Source organism: Phasianus colchicus, chromosome Z (genome assembly GCF_987193195.1).
Source record: "Phasianus colchicus chromosome Z, bPhaCol1.hap1.1, whole genome shotgun sequence".
Classification (NCBI taxonomy): domain Eukaryota; kingdom Metazoa; phylum Chordata; class Aves; order Galliformes; family Phasianidae; genus Phasianus; species Phasianus colchicus.
Genome location: NC_143476.1, coordinates 78428577 through 78444176, shown reverse-complemented (window position 1 = coordinate 78444176; position 15600 = coordinate 78428577). Strand labels below are relative to the sequence as shown.

At 39.1% G+C, this 15600-nt stretch overlaps 1 protein-coding gene across 3 annotated transcripts in view; it reads left to right on the top strand.

The window, feature by feature from the left end:
* The window catches only part of GHR (growth hormone receptor), a 129650-nt gene that overhangs the window by 64296 nt on the left and 49754 nt on the right, over positions 1-15600 (top strand). For all 3 annotated transcript variants that reach the window (XM_031609596.2, XM_090131290.1, XM_090131291.1), the window contains exon 3: positions 2922-3001. In XM_031609596.2, coding sequence (XP_031465456.2) covers positions 2932-3001 — 70 coding nt within the window. In that variant the 5' untranslated portion in view covers positions 2922-2931. The remainder of the gene's footprint in view (positions 1-2921; positions 3002-15600) is intronic.

Below are 15600 nucleotides of genomic sequence, written 5' to 3'. Positions count from 1 at the left end.
CAAAGGCAGTATCATGATGGAGCAGCTGCTTCACAACAGATTTTGTCCCACAATCCTTAGGCATGGTGGTACAGCTGTGCCTTGACCTCCAGAAGTTCTGAAGTAGAAGACTTACTGCACATCAGCAGTGCTTTCTGTTTACATGCTGGGTGCAGAGAAGACACAGACCCTAGTGCTTCACATCCCTTGAAGTGTGGGGGGATGTGTCTGGGGTAGATCTTGGCATGAGACCTATCACACAGGCTGGAGAGGAAGTGGAATTTCCTTTTTCCAGGGCCTGTATAGAGCATAAAAGACTTTCCATGTTTTCAGATAAGAGCAGTCACTATTTTTGAGCTTGATCCTGTCTGTATTGGACGTGCTCAGAATAAACCTGTTTGCTTTTTCTATTACAATTTATAACAGTTCTTTGTTAAAAATATTTATCGATTCATTTTTGCTGAAGTAGTTTCCTGATGGTATCACTACATGCAGCTATGCAAACAAGAATGCCAGCACAAGAGGAAGAGCAGTATTGAACTGGGATTTTGTCTATCTGCAGCAGTGAGACCTTACTGAAGTTTAACATGATATCTGACCTCCAGGATACATCCAGACTCACAGAATGGCCAACCCTGGCAATTCTGTGATTCTGTGGTTGGAAGGGACCTCAAGGATCATGAATCTCTAACCCCCCTGCCACAAGCAGGACCACCAACCTCCCCATTTAATGCTAGACTAGGCTGCCCAGGGCCCCATCCAGTCTGGCCTTGAACACCTCCAGGGATGGAGCATCCACAACCTCTCTGGGCAGCCTGTTCCAGCACCTCACCACTCTCTCTGTAAAGAACTTCCCCCTGATGTCCAACCTAAATCTTCCCTCCCTCAACTTAAAACCATTTCCCCTTGTCCTGCTGTTATCTACCCTTTCGAAGAGTTGATTCCCCTCCTGTTTGTAGGCTCCCTTTAGGTACTGAAAGGCTGCAATGAGGACTCCTGGGTTAGTGCTCCAGCTGTCAGACCACTTTTCCTTGGAGGAAGCTAAGATAGTTCCTAGTTCCAGTGCACAAACAAGGGGATAGCCTGTGGGAACCAATCCCCTTCTCATCACAGAGTTCCTTGGTATGGTGTGGTTACAGAAACCAAAATTCTACTTGCAGATGTTCTCTGAAAGACCAACAGTGTTGATGATTTTGTATGGAGTTGGTTGGGTTGTAGGTTTTTTTCTATGTGGATTGTAGGTTTTTTTGTAGCTGATGTTAGGCAGGAAGAAGTAGGAGAGTTTGGAGAAGAGTTTTAGGAAAATTAGCAGATGTTGGTGGAGACAGGAGAACAGGGAAGTGTAAATAGAGGCAATGTGGGATGTCTGGGTGTCATAGTAGAAGAGCAGGGTTGTAAATAAAATAATGCTGTGCTCACATCTGTGAAAGAGGGAGCAGTGCTGCAGGGAGAAAGTAGAAGGGCTGTGGGGATGGACTGTTAAAGTGGAAATGTTCTAAGAGGGGAGAAACTGACAAATGCAGTGAAGCGTTTCTGTAGAAGGTTTATTAATAAGAGACAACAAGAATCCTTTAGTCATGAATACGGATGGAGTGAGGACTGGATGAGCTAGATAAAAGTATCTGTGCTGGGATGAACTTCATATTGTACCTACTCTGCAAGTAGGAGAGTTAGTTTCTAGTTGCTCTCTAAACTTTACCCAGTTCTGTGCTCTCCAGCAGCAACTGCCTTCCGCCACTCCTCAGTTCTGCTCCACAGGCTCTTACATCAGCCCTAATGCCTCACAAGCCTGCATCCCTCCAAGCTCTAAGACTTCTGCCCCTTTGGACAGAGCTGTGCCTGGTGGGAAAGGGATGAGCACTGCAGCTGGCCATTCCTGTAGCAGCCCCAGCACAGAAGGAAGCACCTTTCAGTTTGTCTTTGCAGTTGTAGGTTAGGCTTTGCAATGTAGTTGGAATGAATTTTCCCCATGCTGGGCTTGAAACTGGAGAATTATTGAGTAGTTTTGCTAATGAGGGTGTGAGAAATACATTCTGATTCTCCAGTTTTGTTCTAAACAGCATGAATGAGAAGTCTGGCATTAGTAATAATTGCTTTTTTTTCCTGCAGTGTGAATAATCTGTTCTCTTGGGGTGAGAAAATTAAGTAAAGCGAATTATCTTTTCAGTTCAATGTGAACATAGTTTTCCATGCTCAGCATGCTTGTGTCTTACAGTTGATTAAATTCAAACTTTGCTAACTCTGGTAGGACTATTTTAACAGCCAAGTTTGCTAGCACCAGTTGTTTTATTCAGTAGCACCCAGTTAAAACGTTGCTCCATAGTGAACTCAATAGTTCGATTTATTCTGCTGATCTGTTATGTCAGATGGAAAAGGAAAATGTCTAGCTGAAAATACTTCAGCATATAATCAAAGTTTGTTGTACTACTTTATGGACAAATATAAAAGTGCTATTTCTCTGTCCCCTCAGAACTCGTTTTTCACTTCATATAATACTTCAGGAAATATTATATGTGTCCTGCAAAGACAAACAGCATCAGGAGAGCGTGAGCTTGAAGTCTTTGTTCCCTGAGAGATATTGTTCTTTCCTACTTTAACATTTAACCTAGGCCAGTTGTTGGGATCCATTCCCCACAGGCTACTCTGTATGGAGTGTGGTTACTTTGGTTGTGGCCTGGAAGGAAGCTAAAAATTGACAATACTGATTTTCTTATTCTGTATTAAATGAACTAGTGACCCATGAGCTAGCCTTCTTTTAATAAGACTTTACTATCTATTTCCTAACTCAAGATGATGTATATGAGGCAATAAGCTGTAAACTAAATATGCTTCTAGTTTAGATGCAATCAGAAATTCAGTGGAAATAGATAATAATTGAAGTGTCATGTATCCATAGTAATATTAGTTTATAAACAAACTCTTGTTTTTCTTTGTTAATACAGAATTAGAGGTATGGATCTTCGGCATCTGCTGTTTACTTTGGCACTGGTCTGTGCAAATGACTCACTTTCTGCAAGTGATGGTAAGTTTTATGATATCATTCTGTGCCTTTGTGTATGTAGAACTTTAAATACAGAGTGATTTTGTATTATATGCATCGGGACTATGCAAGTTCCTTGATTGTGTTAACAGGATGCAAAATGTGAAAAATATGTCAGTCTTATTGTAAAGATGGTGAGTAAGATGGAGGCAACAGGCTGGAAAACGAAAGAGAAATTCATAGACAACACCAGGCACGTGGAATGCAAGCAGTCTGAATCGATGATGTTAGATCTTAAGGTTTTCTTTGTTCGTGTACTGAAATTATGTAAGAATTGTGTGTGATGTTAATTTTTTAATTGAAACTTTTTCTTTTTTTAACAAGCGTATTTAGTGTATTTCCCTGATAAAAGTAGAACTATTTGAAAGTACAGAGGAAGTATTTTAAGGCTGGGCGTATTTGATCTGAGGCCAATATGAACAAGTTGCATAAGAAATACACTTAGAAATTTTTAAGTAGAGGTTAGGAAAGGGATTTGAAATGAACATGTAAACTCAGACAGCCAGATGGCTGGGGGTAGCTACAAGAAACCTTTTTATCCAGGCAAAGCTCTGCTCACGATTTAACAGATTGCCCAGGATTCAGATCCACAGAATGTACCTCTGACTTTCCTCAGTCATTCTCTTTCCCAAACACATTCACCTTAACTCATCCATCTTTTAGATTTAATGTAGGGCTGGAAATTAATCCTTCCAGCTGAGCTTTCTCTGATGCTTTGTCCTCTTGCAACCAGCAACACTCTGTAGCCATTTCTGTATCACCCAGAGGCCTGCCTTGAACCTGGTTGGTCCTTTGTGACTGTTTTTTTTTACTCATTTAGGACAAGAACTTCCTGTTAACTTCAGTGGGAACTTTGTTGTTGTGATCAGACTGATCTGCTAGCACCGATTATGATCTACTCCTGTAAACAAATACAGAACCAAATCTGCTCTGTCTTGTTCTGGCCTTTGGGGAGAACAGTATGTTTTCCATAATTACTAATCTTACACAAATGTGTTGCCGCTTCTCCCAAAACTGCAGAGCTGCTGAACTAGCGGGGTTCCTTAAGCAGGTAACCCTCCTTACCAACCTCCTACTGGCTGAATCCAGTGCAGCAGAGAAAGTCAGGGCAGCTTGATGAGTAATTTGGAAAAAGTGGAGTGGAAACAGCTTCCACAGCAAGCTGTAAACAGACTGATAAAATACTCAATGAAAATTTCTCACATCTCTCAGTTTATTTCCTTTTTCTTTGCTCATTAGTTCCAATCCTGCTTACGTGTCACCAAATGGAAATTAAGTACAGATAGAGTTGCTAGCCATGCTTTGTTAGTCCTTCTGGTGTTATTTTTGGAATATGATATGAAATGAAAGAGCTGTGTAATAGTTGCCTATAATCATAACTGGTTAAAGGTGTAATAATCTTCTTTCTCCCTGATACAGTTCTGCATTATCTTGGAGTTACATACTTAGCATTTCTAATTACTTGTCTTTGCAGAACTACCGGAGAAATACAAGGGATATTACCTTATTGTTAATGGGCACATTAGGCTGCAATAAGATATAATTAGAATTCAGATGATCAATTTTCAGAGAATTCTTCTTTAAAGATGATTTATTAATAAGACCTCAGATTGGAAGAAGACGAGTGTCTGTATCAACTTCCATGTTTGTGGCTTAGATTCTTGTCCCCAGTCTTTTTTAGGCAACTGTCCCCAGTTCATCTATAAAATTATCTTTTCCTATGCTAGTTAAGGCATTTTCTGTAACATCTACCAAATGCAATTTGCATCCCAAATGTAGCTGGCTGCTGAAGGCAATGAATGGATCAAGTTTTCTCTTTTGTTCTCTACTTTCATTTCCTTCTTAAAGTAGTACTTTCATTCTGCTACCTGCACTCCCAACGGAAATGAGAGTGCCTCTTTAAGAAGTGTATAAGGAAGTGTGTTTAATGAAGTGTTTGTTTTTGTATTAGAATTGGTCCATAACAATGTTAAGCCTTTATTTACTTTATTCTGTATCCTTTTCTGTCTTCAATTTTTTTTTAAAAGAGGAAGTTTATGATAGGAATTTGCTGAATAAAGCTCTATACTCTTTTTTTTTTTTTTTTTTTTTTTTCCTGTTGCATAGCACTCCTTTAGTTAGGTGTGTGAAGTGAAATAAAATTTACAAATTCCTCCTTGGTTCTGCTGAAATGTGGAAAGTTGGTATTTCTGAGTGAAATATGAGACATGTACCAGCTTCTATTCACTGTCTTTCAGAATGAAACTCATACAGCCAGTAGAACAAAAATGCATGTGTCCTGACTTGATCCTTTCTCCACTGGGTCTGTATGTTACAGTACCTTCATTAAGTGGGCAAATGTAAGCCCTGCTTGGATGTAGTTGGTGAACCAATTGATTGCTCTCACAATATATAAAAGCACACATGGGCTTTTAAATCCTTTCCAGCTGAGGGATAGTCCAGATGTCCTAGGTAAATATCTTCATATTACAAATAAAACTCAACCACAGTGTCACCTTTTATCTGGCAGCTTTGTCTATAGTAATTTGATTAAATAGTAATTTCTGGGAGCTTACCTCCAGAATTAAAAACTGAAAAACATTTTAATTGTGTTCCCGTGCTTAAATCCAGGACACAGTGCTAACTACATGTGTCCTGATTTACAGTAATACTATGAAACTGTGTGAAGTGACAGCACTTTGTCATCCTGAAAATAATTTTTTAACAGTAAGCTACTCCTGAGATCCTAGCACTTCTGTGCTGAGTGTGTGGCAGATGGTTGGCTGAAAAAGTCAGACAAGGAAGTTTAATTTGAACAGGAATATGGGAGATAACAGCATGGAGAACACCCATGTGTCATTCTTGCATGATGTAGATGAAGTTGGTTTTTTGCCAGTATAGTTTTTCTTTTCCCTTTTCCTTTTTCTTTTTTCCCTTTTTCCTTTTTATTTTCTCTTTTTCTCCTTTCTCCTTTCTCCTTTTTTTTTTTTTTTTTTTTTTTTTTTGTTCATGTGGGTATGCCTGTTTCTGCCAGCAGCTTCCAGCCACTCTTCCAGCTCATTTGTAGGTGATGAACCCTGACAATCTCACAAAGCTCTGCCCAGCACAAACTTGCTGAGACCTTCCTATAAGCTTAGTTTGACGTACTGCATAGTGGATATGTTGCCACTGGGACTGGATGGATCTGCAGTGTCAGATTTACTGAAGAAGTTCACTTCAGAAATTGTTGTTTGTTTGTTTTTATGACGGCATGGTATATTAACAACTCTTATACCAAAGCATGTTACTGACACAGTGTACACTGATACATGGAAGGAAAGATCTGCATACTTCTGTGTCTTGAAAGTAAAGCTTATATTCAGCTGTACAAGCAACTGTGCTTCGAGCTGGATCTCAGCAGTGGGGTCAGATCCACCCTTGGCACACACTTAAATCCCATACGTGTTTCCTCCTGGCAAGAAAACTGCTGTGAGGCCAGCGGCTGGCAGGAGAACTGCACAGCATTCAGGACCAGATCTTGGACATTTAGTAACATGTTTGCTTTCTGCTACGTCTGCTGGAGGCTTTCCATTGATTTAGTTTTCACGTTCTCCTTCTGCCAGGAGCCTGGCTTGCCAGCTGCTTAAACAGAGGCTATGGCTAAAGCAAAGTCACAGGGTGCCCACCATCACTGAGATGGAGATGCTAAATGTGGCCAAATACGTCTGCTTCATCAGAGTTTGAAGTGGGTCAGAGTTGGGCAGACTGGGGGACGTGCAGCCTCCTGCCAGCTGGACACAGAGCCACACACTGCCCATGTTCTGGAGATGCCTGCAACAGTAATGGCACAGCACAGGCAGAGAGAAAGTGTTAAGGTCACAATAGTGGGAAGGTAATTTTTAATGTGTGTAATTAAAGCAAACGGCCCATTTTCACATCTCTGAAGACATTTTTGTAAAGTCAGCAGAACTACAATTCCTGAGAATTTAGGTTGTTTTGAAGGTGTGGGATTATGTACTTTTGAAAATTGCAGAGCTTTGTTTTTAGGTAAACGTGAACAAGAGACAGGAGTGATTCATGAATGTTTTGCTGACCTCTGTGCAATAGTAGTTCTGCTTCAAGGAAAACTACAAGTTTGTATTCAAGTAGGCACCAGCTATTTGTCTGTGAGATTAATGTAACTATGGTGTTTCAAATATGTATCTAAGCATACACTTAAGTGTTTTGGCTCAGTATAGCAGCATCCAAAGGGGCTGAATTGCCACAGGCAGAGGTTACAAAATGTTTAGGAAGTAAAATAAGTTTTGTCTGCTTGTTCCTTGTCTACAACTGATCAGTGCAGGTCACGTAAGGACGGAGAGGACAAACCTGGAATTAGTCCCAGTTAATAAAACAATACATAAGCTCATAGTTCCAAAACTAATTTCTTCCCAGTGAAAGAAGTAGGAAATGGCTTTTATCATTTCTTTATACTAAATCAAAGTTTATTGTACACTATTGCAGCTATGCTAATTCATTCTCTGGAGGTTTAATGAAATGTTTGTGTTTTCTGATAGAACTGTGAAAATATTTTTGAGTAAACTGTTTTTGTTCAACAATGATTTTAGGAGCTGTGAGCCTGAATTTACTGTGCCTTTTATCTAGACTGACTTCAGAAATGAGTTTAATGTTTTGCATCACTTTTTTTTTTCTTCTTTTTTCTCCAGTTAGTGCGTGAAACTGTTATGCTCAAATGCTTTATTTTCCTTGTTTTTTTCAGAAGTATGATCGGTTAGTTACCCTTCTGAGAGACTGAAATCCAGACTTTACTTTCCTGAAAATGTCTTTCTGATATGCTACTGTCTGCCCTCTTACTGTGCTTTGTATGTATTCCATGTCCAAATTGATCTAAGTTTAGGTGTGCTCTGGGTGTCAGAGCTACCAATTATAGAACTAGGGATTTTAACCACAGGCCATGCATAGGCTTTATTGTCACTAAAGACACTCCTGGGCACCTCAGACATCTGAATGGGACCCACAGAGACAACACAGAACCTGTAGGACATCTGTATTGTCCTGGAGTAACCAGAAGCTTATCGAGCTCTATAAAAAGCTTAAGGCCAAGCATCTCAAATGTCCCTGAATGTTATGTTTTCAGGCAACAAAATCAATTCCATCAGCTGTTCTTTTTTCTAGAGACAGTATTGATTCTCTCTGCACTGATTCTATGGGAGGTTGAACTGATACATAGATGAATCATATGGAGAACATCTAGGTATCTAAAATACCTGCATGAGACTTGCAGACAGCCTATAAAACCTATAGGAGACCCGTGCCTTTTGAAGCAGATGCTGGAAAGCAGGCAGTCTGAGACAGTTACAGATGTCTAGGCTACTGGATTCTGGCCTAACTTGAATAAATATATTGGTGTCTGGGTGTCTGCATTTTGAACAGCGTCTCACACTCACGTCTACCTTAGAATATTCCTAGTTGGAAAGGACCTACAAGGATCAGTGAATCCAGTGCCTTGTCTATATGGGTCTATATAATGCTGCATACATTCTACTGAGAAATTGTGTAGCTGCTCAGCCATACGCTGTAAGTCTTCTATTGCCAGCCAAAGTGAAGAGTCTTCTTAATGGATTGAAGGGATAACTACTGTCGTCTTAGTGTCACCATGAAGTTAAGTAGAAGACTGAAGTTGTCTAAAGGCATTGATTTTACTTTTGTGATGCAGAGAGGAATTCTTAATCTAAGCAGTAAGGTGCAGTTGAATTGAAGCATATTCTTCACTGAGAAAGGGAACTTTCCATTTGTTCCTGGAGCTGGGAGATAGCAAGAACTTCATTATCTGGTTTGAAATTCTCAGTAAATGTCAGTGACTCTGTGGGGTTTTGGCTGAACACATTTTGTGATTTAGGCACACTCACATTGCAGTCAATGCAGTGACAAACCATTTCTCATACATGAACATTTATTTTTTAAATGATTTTTTTTTTTTGGTGATCAGGAAAAGTATTATATTTCTGTATGTAACTATTCTAATCTTGTTTGGAGTAGAAGAGGATAATGAGAAAGGGCAGAGTCTCTACCTTGAGCTGCAGACTCATTACTTTTTCTTTATGAACAATAGTATCATAATATAGTTGTTAGTCATTGTGTTTGTTTTCTCTTCCTTAATTCTTCTAACTGACGAATTTTTGCCAGTGTCTCAATTATATAAGTAATAATTATGGAATACAAACCAGAGCAGAGTTGGTAATAAAAAAAGTTTAACATTGCTGTCAGCTTGGTGAATCCTCTTTTACAGGAACAGCATGAGAATTGTTGAGAATTCATATTTAAAAATAGCAAGTTTTGAAACAGATTTTAAACAAGCAAAGTATTTAGAATGCTCACCTTATTTTCAGAAGTATTTCTGAGCAAGAAAAATACTCCATTATGTAGTAGAAATTACCACAGAAGCCATTATAGGAGCCAAGATCAGGAAGCTTGGCACAGGTAAATGTAAGTTATACTGCTCTGATACTGCTAAGACATTCCTGCTGGAAAGAACACTCATTTTGGCAGAGAACCAAGTAGTATTTTCATCATCACTTTCCTCTGTGATTAGGCATAGCTTTGATAACTGTCTGAAAATTTTGAGGAAGGCCTTGAGTCTGTGTGTTTCTGAGTTGCTTTCACTGCTCTTACTTCTTGGTCAGTTCGTATAACAGATAAGTATTTTATCTGGGACAACGTGACAGTATCTAAACTCTCACATGGAGAAGAAAGGATTTCATCTTATCTTTCTTCTGTGTGGATAGCATATATGATTAACAAGAAGGGATTTGGGATTTCTAAGTGCTGAAAGTACATTCTGGAAATGAATTGTAGACAGGACTATCTTTTGTAAGAGAACACAGAAAAGAAAAACATAGTCCTGAAATTTTCAGTTATAGTAGCCTTAAATTATGCCCGTCAAAATCCATATTTAGGTTTATAAGTGAGTATATCCAGTAGTTGAAATGCTGATATGCATTGCAAAATACTTGTGCTTTTTGTCCTTTCCTCTAAACCACATCTGTGACTCTAGCATTTAGTGAAGAGTTTTGAGCTCTTAGTTATCTTCACTCACAAATATGCCAAAAGACCACTTTGTGATCAGTCAGCTTCAGACACCCTGCAGAATAACGTACATGCCAGTTTTCCTGTCTTGTTATCTCAGATATCTGTAGCATTTCTGCTCTTGCGTAGATTTTCTTCATTGTTTCTTAGATGCCATTGTATTTTCTTCTCTTTAAAACACAAAATCATCAATTTCTTGTCCTCTGCTGTTTTTTTGTGGGGTCATTTGCAAAAATTAGCCACACATCTGTAGTTAGTAGCAGGTGTAGTGAGAAGGAAAAGTCAGTCATTCTATATATCAGCTGTGGGGCTTGTAATTGCAATGTATGTCTTCTCTTTCCCAAGCAGCCAAGCCACCAGTGCACACTCTGGTCCTCCTGTGAACCATGACTTACCAGAGATGAGCTGCACCAAATACTGCTTGCTCAGAGTGATCACTTGTGACTTAGTTCTGGAGAATCAGTGAGGCTAGTTTGAAATAGGTTTTGCCCATAATATGCTTTTGAGTTCGTGTATTTAAGAAGTTCAGATAATGGAGACCGCAAGAAAACAATTTATTACAGTTAGGAAGATAATAAATGAGAACATTCTTAATTAGCTTTTACTTGAACTTTCATTTTGGTATTACAAATGTAATTGTATTTTTTGTATGAATTATATGAACTGTTTGTAATGCGCTAACCAAATGAACCTTAGTTAATAAACTGGCATTGCATCAAGAAAAGGAAAAGTAGCTCAAGCAAAAAAATACTAATATTAAAAAAGCATATTGCATGAGCTATAATGAATCATTCTGTACAGAGGTAAATGGAGAGCAAAGGATTTGAGTATTACCAACTGCAACTGGAAAAATAAACCGTTACTGCACATTCATAGCGTGTTATGAAATATACTATGGGAAACAAACAGTAAATATTTTTCAGGAATTCATCCAATGGTACAGTTATCATTGTGCATTATTTTGCTCTGCCAAATTTAATATACAAGGGACTTATAGAACCAAGAGACTGTCTGCAGTGTTGCACCTTATATTTCCATGCTATGGTCTTCAAAAGTAGTAGGATCTGATCTGAAACAGAATAAAAGCATGACTGGAAATTGGAGAACGGTCACAGAATAGATCTGGTTTGTACCACTGTACATGAGGAAGTGTTGTTTGACATCTCAGCACTATTTTGCACACCATTGCTCTCTTCAACCATTCCAAAGGACCAGAAGCAACAGAGAAGCATTTCAGAGCAGAAATCACAGGGTGCCATCCATGATTTGCACAGAGTGTCTGTGATAAAGCTTTGTACTGGTAACCACCCTCAACAGAAACAGGTCATTTTCAGGGTTGCAATAGCACTTTCTGCATAGTTGAGTACTTTGGCAACCAGAGCTGCCATTTTTAGTATGGTTTGGTCCAGCCAAGCAGAATTCTTGATGAAATTGACTGTGACAGTCCTGACAGTTTATTTATTTCAAATGTTAGCTGTTTCTCTAGTCTTCCTAGTTATTCTCCGTAGCAGTGTGCAGATGCATTGGTGATCACTCACTTCCAACGATGATGGAAAGAGGAAAGGGATAATGCTTGGAAGCTTGATCACTGAGTGGGCCTCCACAGCAAGGCTTTGGTAAAGTTCCCCAAAAATTCTGGTCTAGGTTATTTCCTTTCACTGTTACTGGAGAAGTGAATTAACTATATAACAGTAGCCTAAGAATGATGCTACACGTGGTAGAACCACAGACTATAGATAGGGCCTCTTTAGCTTCTGAATCTGGAGGAAGTTTTTCTGCCTTACTTTTTCCTTGCTCATTACAGAAATGTACTTCGTCTGTTAAACAGTAACAGCAGTGATTAATTTGCGGCAGAGCTTGAGAAAAGTGTCTCCCTGCTGGGGATTTTGAATCCTTGCTTATGCAGTGATAATCATTTTTTTTCCTGAAGCACAAGATGTGTGCTTCATGAAATTCATGAAAAATGTTTTACAAAGTAATTCCATGGTAAGGAACACAGTATTGTTGTAAGATAGGCTTATAATATTGATGTATCATAGGAAGAGCCACATGTTATTTCTGTTCACTCCTGTATTTCAGTCTTATTAAGTTGGTCAAGGAGATTTACCATGGAGTTTCAAAGAATGCAGTAAGAAATAGTGATTGGGAATTTATCTTTTACATCAGCCTTGACACTAAAGAAATGGCATGTAGCAGAATTGACACCCATTTTTAAAAAAGGCTCAAGGAAACACTTCTAAGCAAGAGAAATTGAAATAAAATTGAAAATATATGTATATTGGTAAATGATCAGTTCCCACAGGAGAAACGTCTAAGGATATTTCCCTTATACACTCCATTAAAAAAATTAAATAGAGAAGAACTTTTCTGCTTGGAAAGCTTCGTGTTCGGATGGAAATCTGTGCAATCCTGAATGGTGTCGAGGGAGTGAAAGAGAAGAGTGTGAGCATGCAGCAGGCATCCAGAGCCTCCTGGATTCCTTCTCATCTCCATGCAAAGTCTCCAGCGCTGCTCAGCTGTAATGATGGAGTGCAATTGCATAGGGGAAAGGCAAAAATATCCACCAAGCCTGGAAAGTGTGTACTTCGTGGGCTTTCCCTAACTCATATCCAGAATATATTCAGGGAAACACACTGAAAGGAAATAAATGTATTCTTTCGTTGGTTTGGGATTTTGTTTGTTTATTATTCCCCTAGCAATGTACAGTCTTGGCTTTAGAGACGAGGCTGATGCAGGAAATTTACAAGCAAGTGTGAACTCACTTGGATCAAGAGTTTATATTTGAAGCCATATATGCCATTTATTCCTTTGTAAGGACAAAATAACCACAACAATGACATGCCTGGCAAACCCTATGTGTATCATTTTTCCTTTAAAAGGCACTTACAGTTTGCCACCTGTGCCTACAATAAAACAGAAAAAACTATGTTGACATTTACTAAATTTTGAATTTTAAACAACACAAAGTAAAATGTCATTATGCACTTTGATTTTTTTTTTTTTTCCTCTAAAGAACTGAGGTGCAAGACAAAGTCTAATGTAATAATTTGACTTTGAATAGGAAACTGCAAGCATAGGGAAGTGAATGTGGGTAATAATTGTAAATGCTAACACTCCATTATTTGCTGGTAATGATCAAATAGTTAATATTCATAATTTTTTCAATAAAAATACTTATGACAACTACAGTTGCTGTTGTAGAGGATTTAATTCAAACCATATGTTGTAATCTACTTGTATATATCCTGGGTTGATCTTTGCTTGCAGTGAAGTGTTTTTCTGGAATATAGAAGTGGTTATTAAGGGAATGGAAATTATTAGTGGCTCACGGCTTGGCAAGGAAAAGAAATGTTTTTTTTTCACATTCTTAGTGTCCATTTTTAAGGACTTCTGTAACAAAAATGGTTGCCGGCAGAATATAACACACAAGAGCTACCTGTCACAGGCCACGTGTTTATATTTTGGGATTGATTTGATTAAGGTGTTTGGAGGTGGAAATCACTGATCTGAATGTCCAATGAATTTATTTCGTAAGATAAAAGAAATATGATTAATGTATTACAAGGAAAGTATATGACACTGGTGAAGAGTAAAATAAAAAAATATGCTGGTGTATATATAGACAGTATAAATTATTTTTTTAGCAAACTGTTTCATTCTCTGTTTTATTCTTCGGTGGGCTTGTAGTGGGTGGTAGTTCTTGCTAACTAGTGTAATTATCTTTGAGTGCAAATGCCTCATCTGTTTTAGGCAAAAATAACCCTCTTAACCAAGGCTGCCTCCACTTGGCTCCAAAGCTCAGCACTTCTTGCTGTGAAGATCTATTAAGCCACTTCACAGAAAAAATGCTTGCATCTGATACAATCCTCAAGTGATGAAATCGATGCGAGATCAATATCTCACTATCTTTTCTGTCTGAATCCATAGCATTTGCACAATATGATGCTGTAGACATTAATCAGAAAAGCCCCAAGTATCCTGTGTTACTCATGGCACACATCTAGAGCCTTGCAAAATTAAATTGATGTCTTGGCTGGATTATGTCATGCTTTGCAGAGATAGAAAAGCAGACTTTGCAGTTCTTATTGAAAAATACCTGAAAATGCAGTCATTGGTCACAGCCAACCGTGGTTCACAAGAGGAAAGTCCTGTTTAATAAACTTAATCTCCTTTTATGATATGGCTTACTTGTGTAGTTGACTAAGGAAAGCCTGTTGATGTAATCTTTTTGGATTTCAGCAAAGCTTTTAATACCACTACTCACATTATCCTTCTGGCAAAATGTCCAGCAAGCAGATAGTCAAGAACATAATGTGATGGGTGAACACTTGCCTAAGGGTTGTGCTCAAGGAGTTGGTAAATGGGGTTGCAACCAGCCACTAGAGGGGGTTCTGAAGGCTCCATTTTAGAGCCAGTTCTCTTCACTGTTTTCATAAATTATCTAAATATTAGACTTGGAGGTATAATAATGAAGTTTGTAGACAGGATTAAATTAGAAGTAGCTCTTGAGTCTTTTGAGATTAGAGTGGTCTTTCAGAGAGATCCTGACAAATTGGAGGGCTGGATGATTACAAACCATATGAAGTTCGACAAAATCAAGTGCCAGATCCTGCTTTTGGGATGTGGCAAGCCTGGATATTTGTATAGAGCAGAGGATGAGAGGATGGAGAGCAGCCCTGTGGAAAGTGATCTTGGGAATATGGCTGACATCAAGGTAAACTCAAATCAGAGGAGTCCCCCGAGCAGCCAGAAGGGCCAACCAACGTGGACATACAGCTCGTAGAGTGTGTCCAAAGGAGGGCTGCAAAGATGGTGGAGTGTCTAGAGAGGAAGACTTGAGCAGCTGAGGTCCGGGAGTTTGTTGGGCCCAGAGCAGAAGAGCTGAGAGGAGGCCTGATGGCTGCTGCAGCTCCTCGGAGGGAGCAGAGGGCAGTGCTGAGTTCTGCCCTCTGTGGCAGCAGCAGGGCCCGAGGGAACGGCGTGGAGCTGTGCCGGGGGACTGTGGGAGGGGAGGCAGGAAAAAGTTCTTCTTCAGAGAGTAGTGAGCATTGAATAGGCTGCCCAGGCATTGATCACAGCCTTGAGCTGATGGAATTCAGTAAATGTTTGGACAGCATTCTCAGACATAGGGTTTGATTTTTGGGTGGTCCTGTGTAGAGCCAGACGTTGGGCTAGGTAATCCTTGTGAGTCCCTTCCAACTTGGGATATGCTATGATTATGTGGGTCCTGGGGGATTTTTTGGCTCTCACAGCTGGAGCTGTTCATCCTCCTGTTCCTGTGAAAGGTAATTAATTAAGTAGAGTTATATATATTTTACATAAATACTTCAATAATATTGCAGAACCTTCCAGAATGAGACTTCACATTAAGACAAATAGCAAATATCAAACTGGTGGAATTTAATGTGCTTACCCAAAATATCTAGCTGCTCTTTTTCTATCTACTGTTGCCAGTCCATGTGCACTGCTAGTTGTTTGAAGCAGGCTTTTCTCTGAGTTGCTCTTTGTTTGCTCCACCAGTCAAGAAGTATATGTTT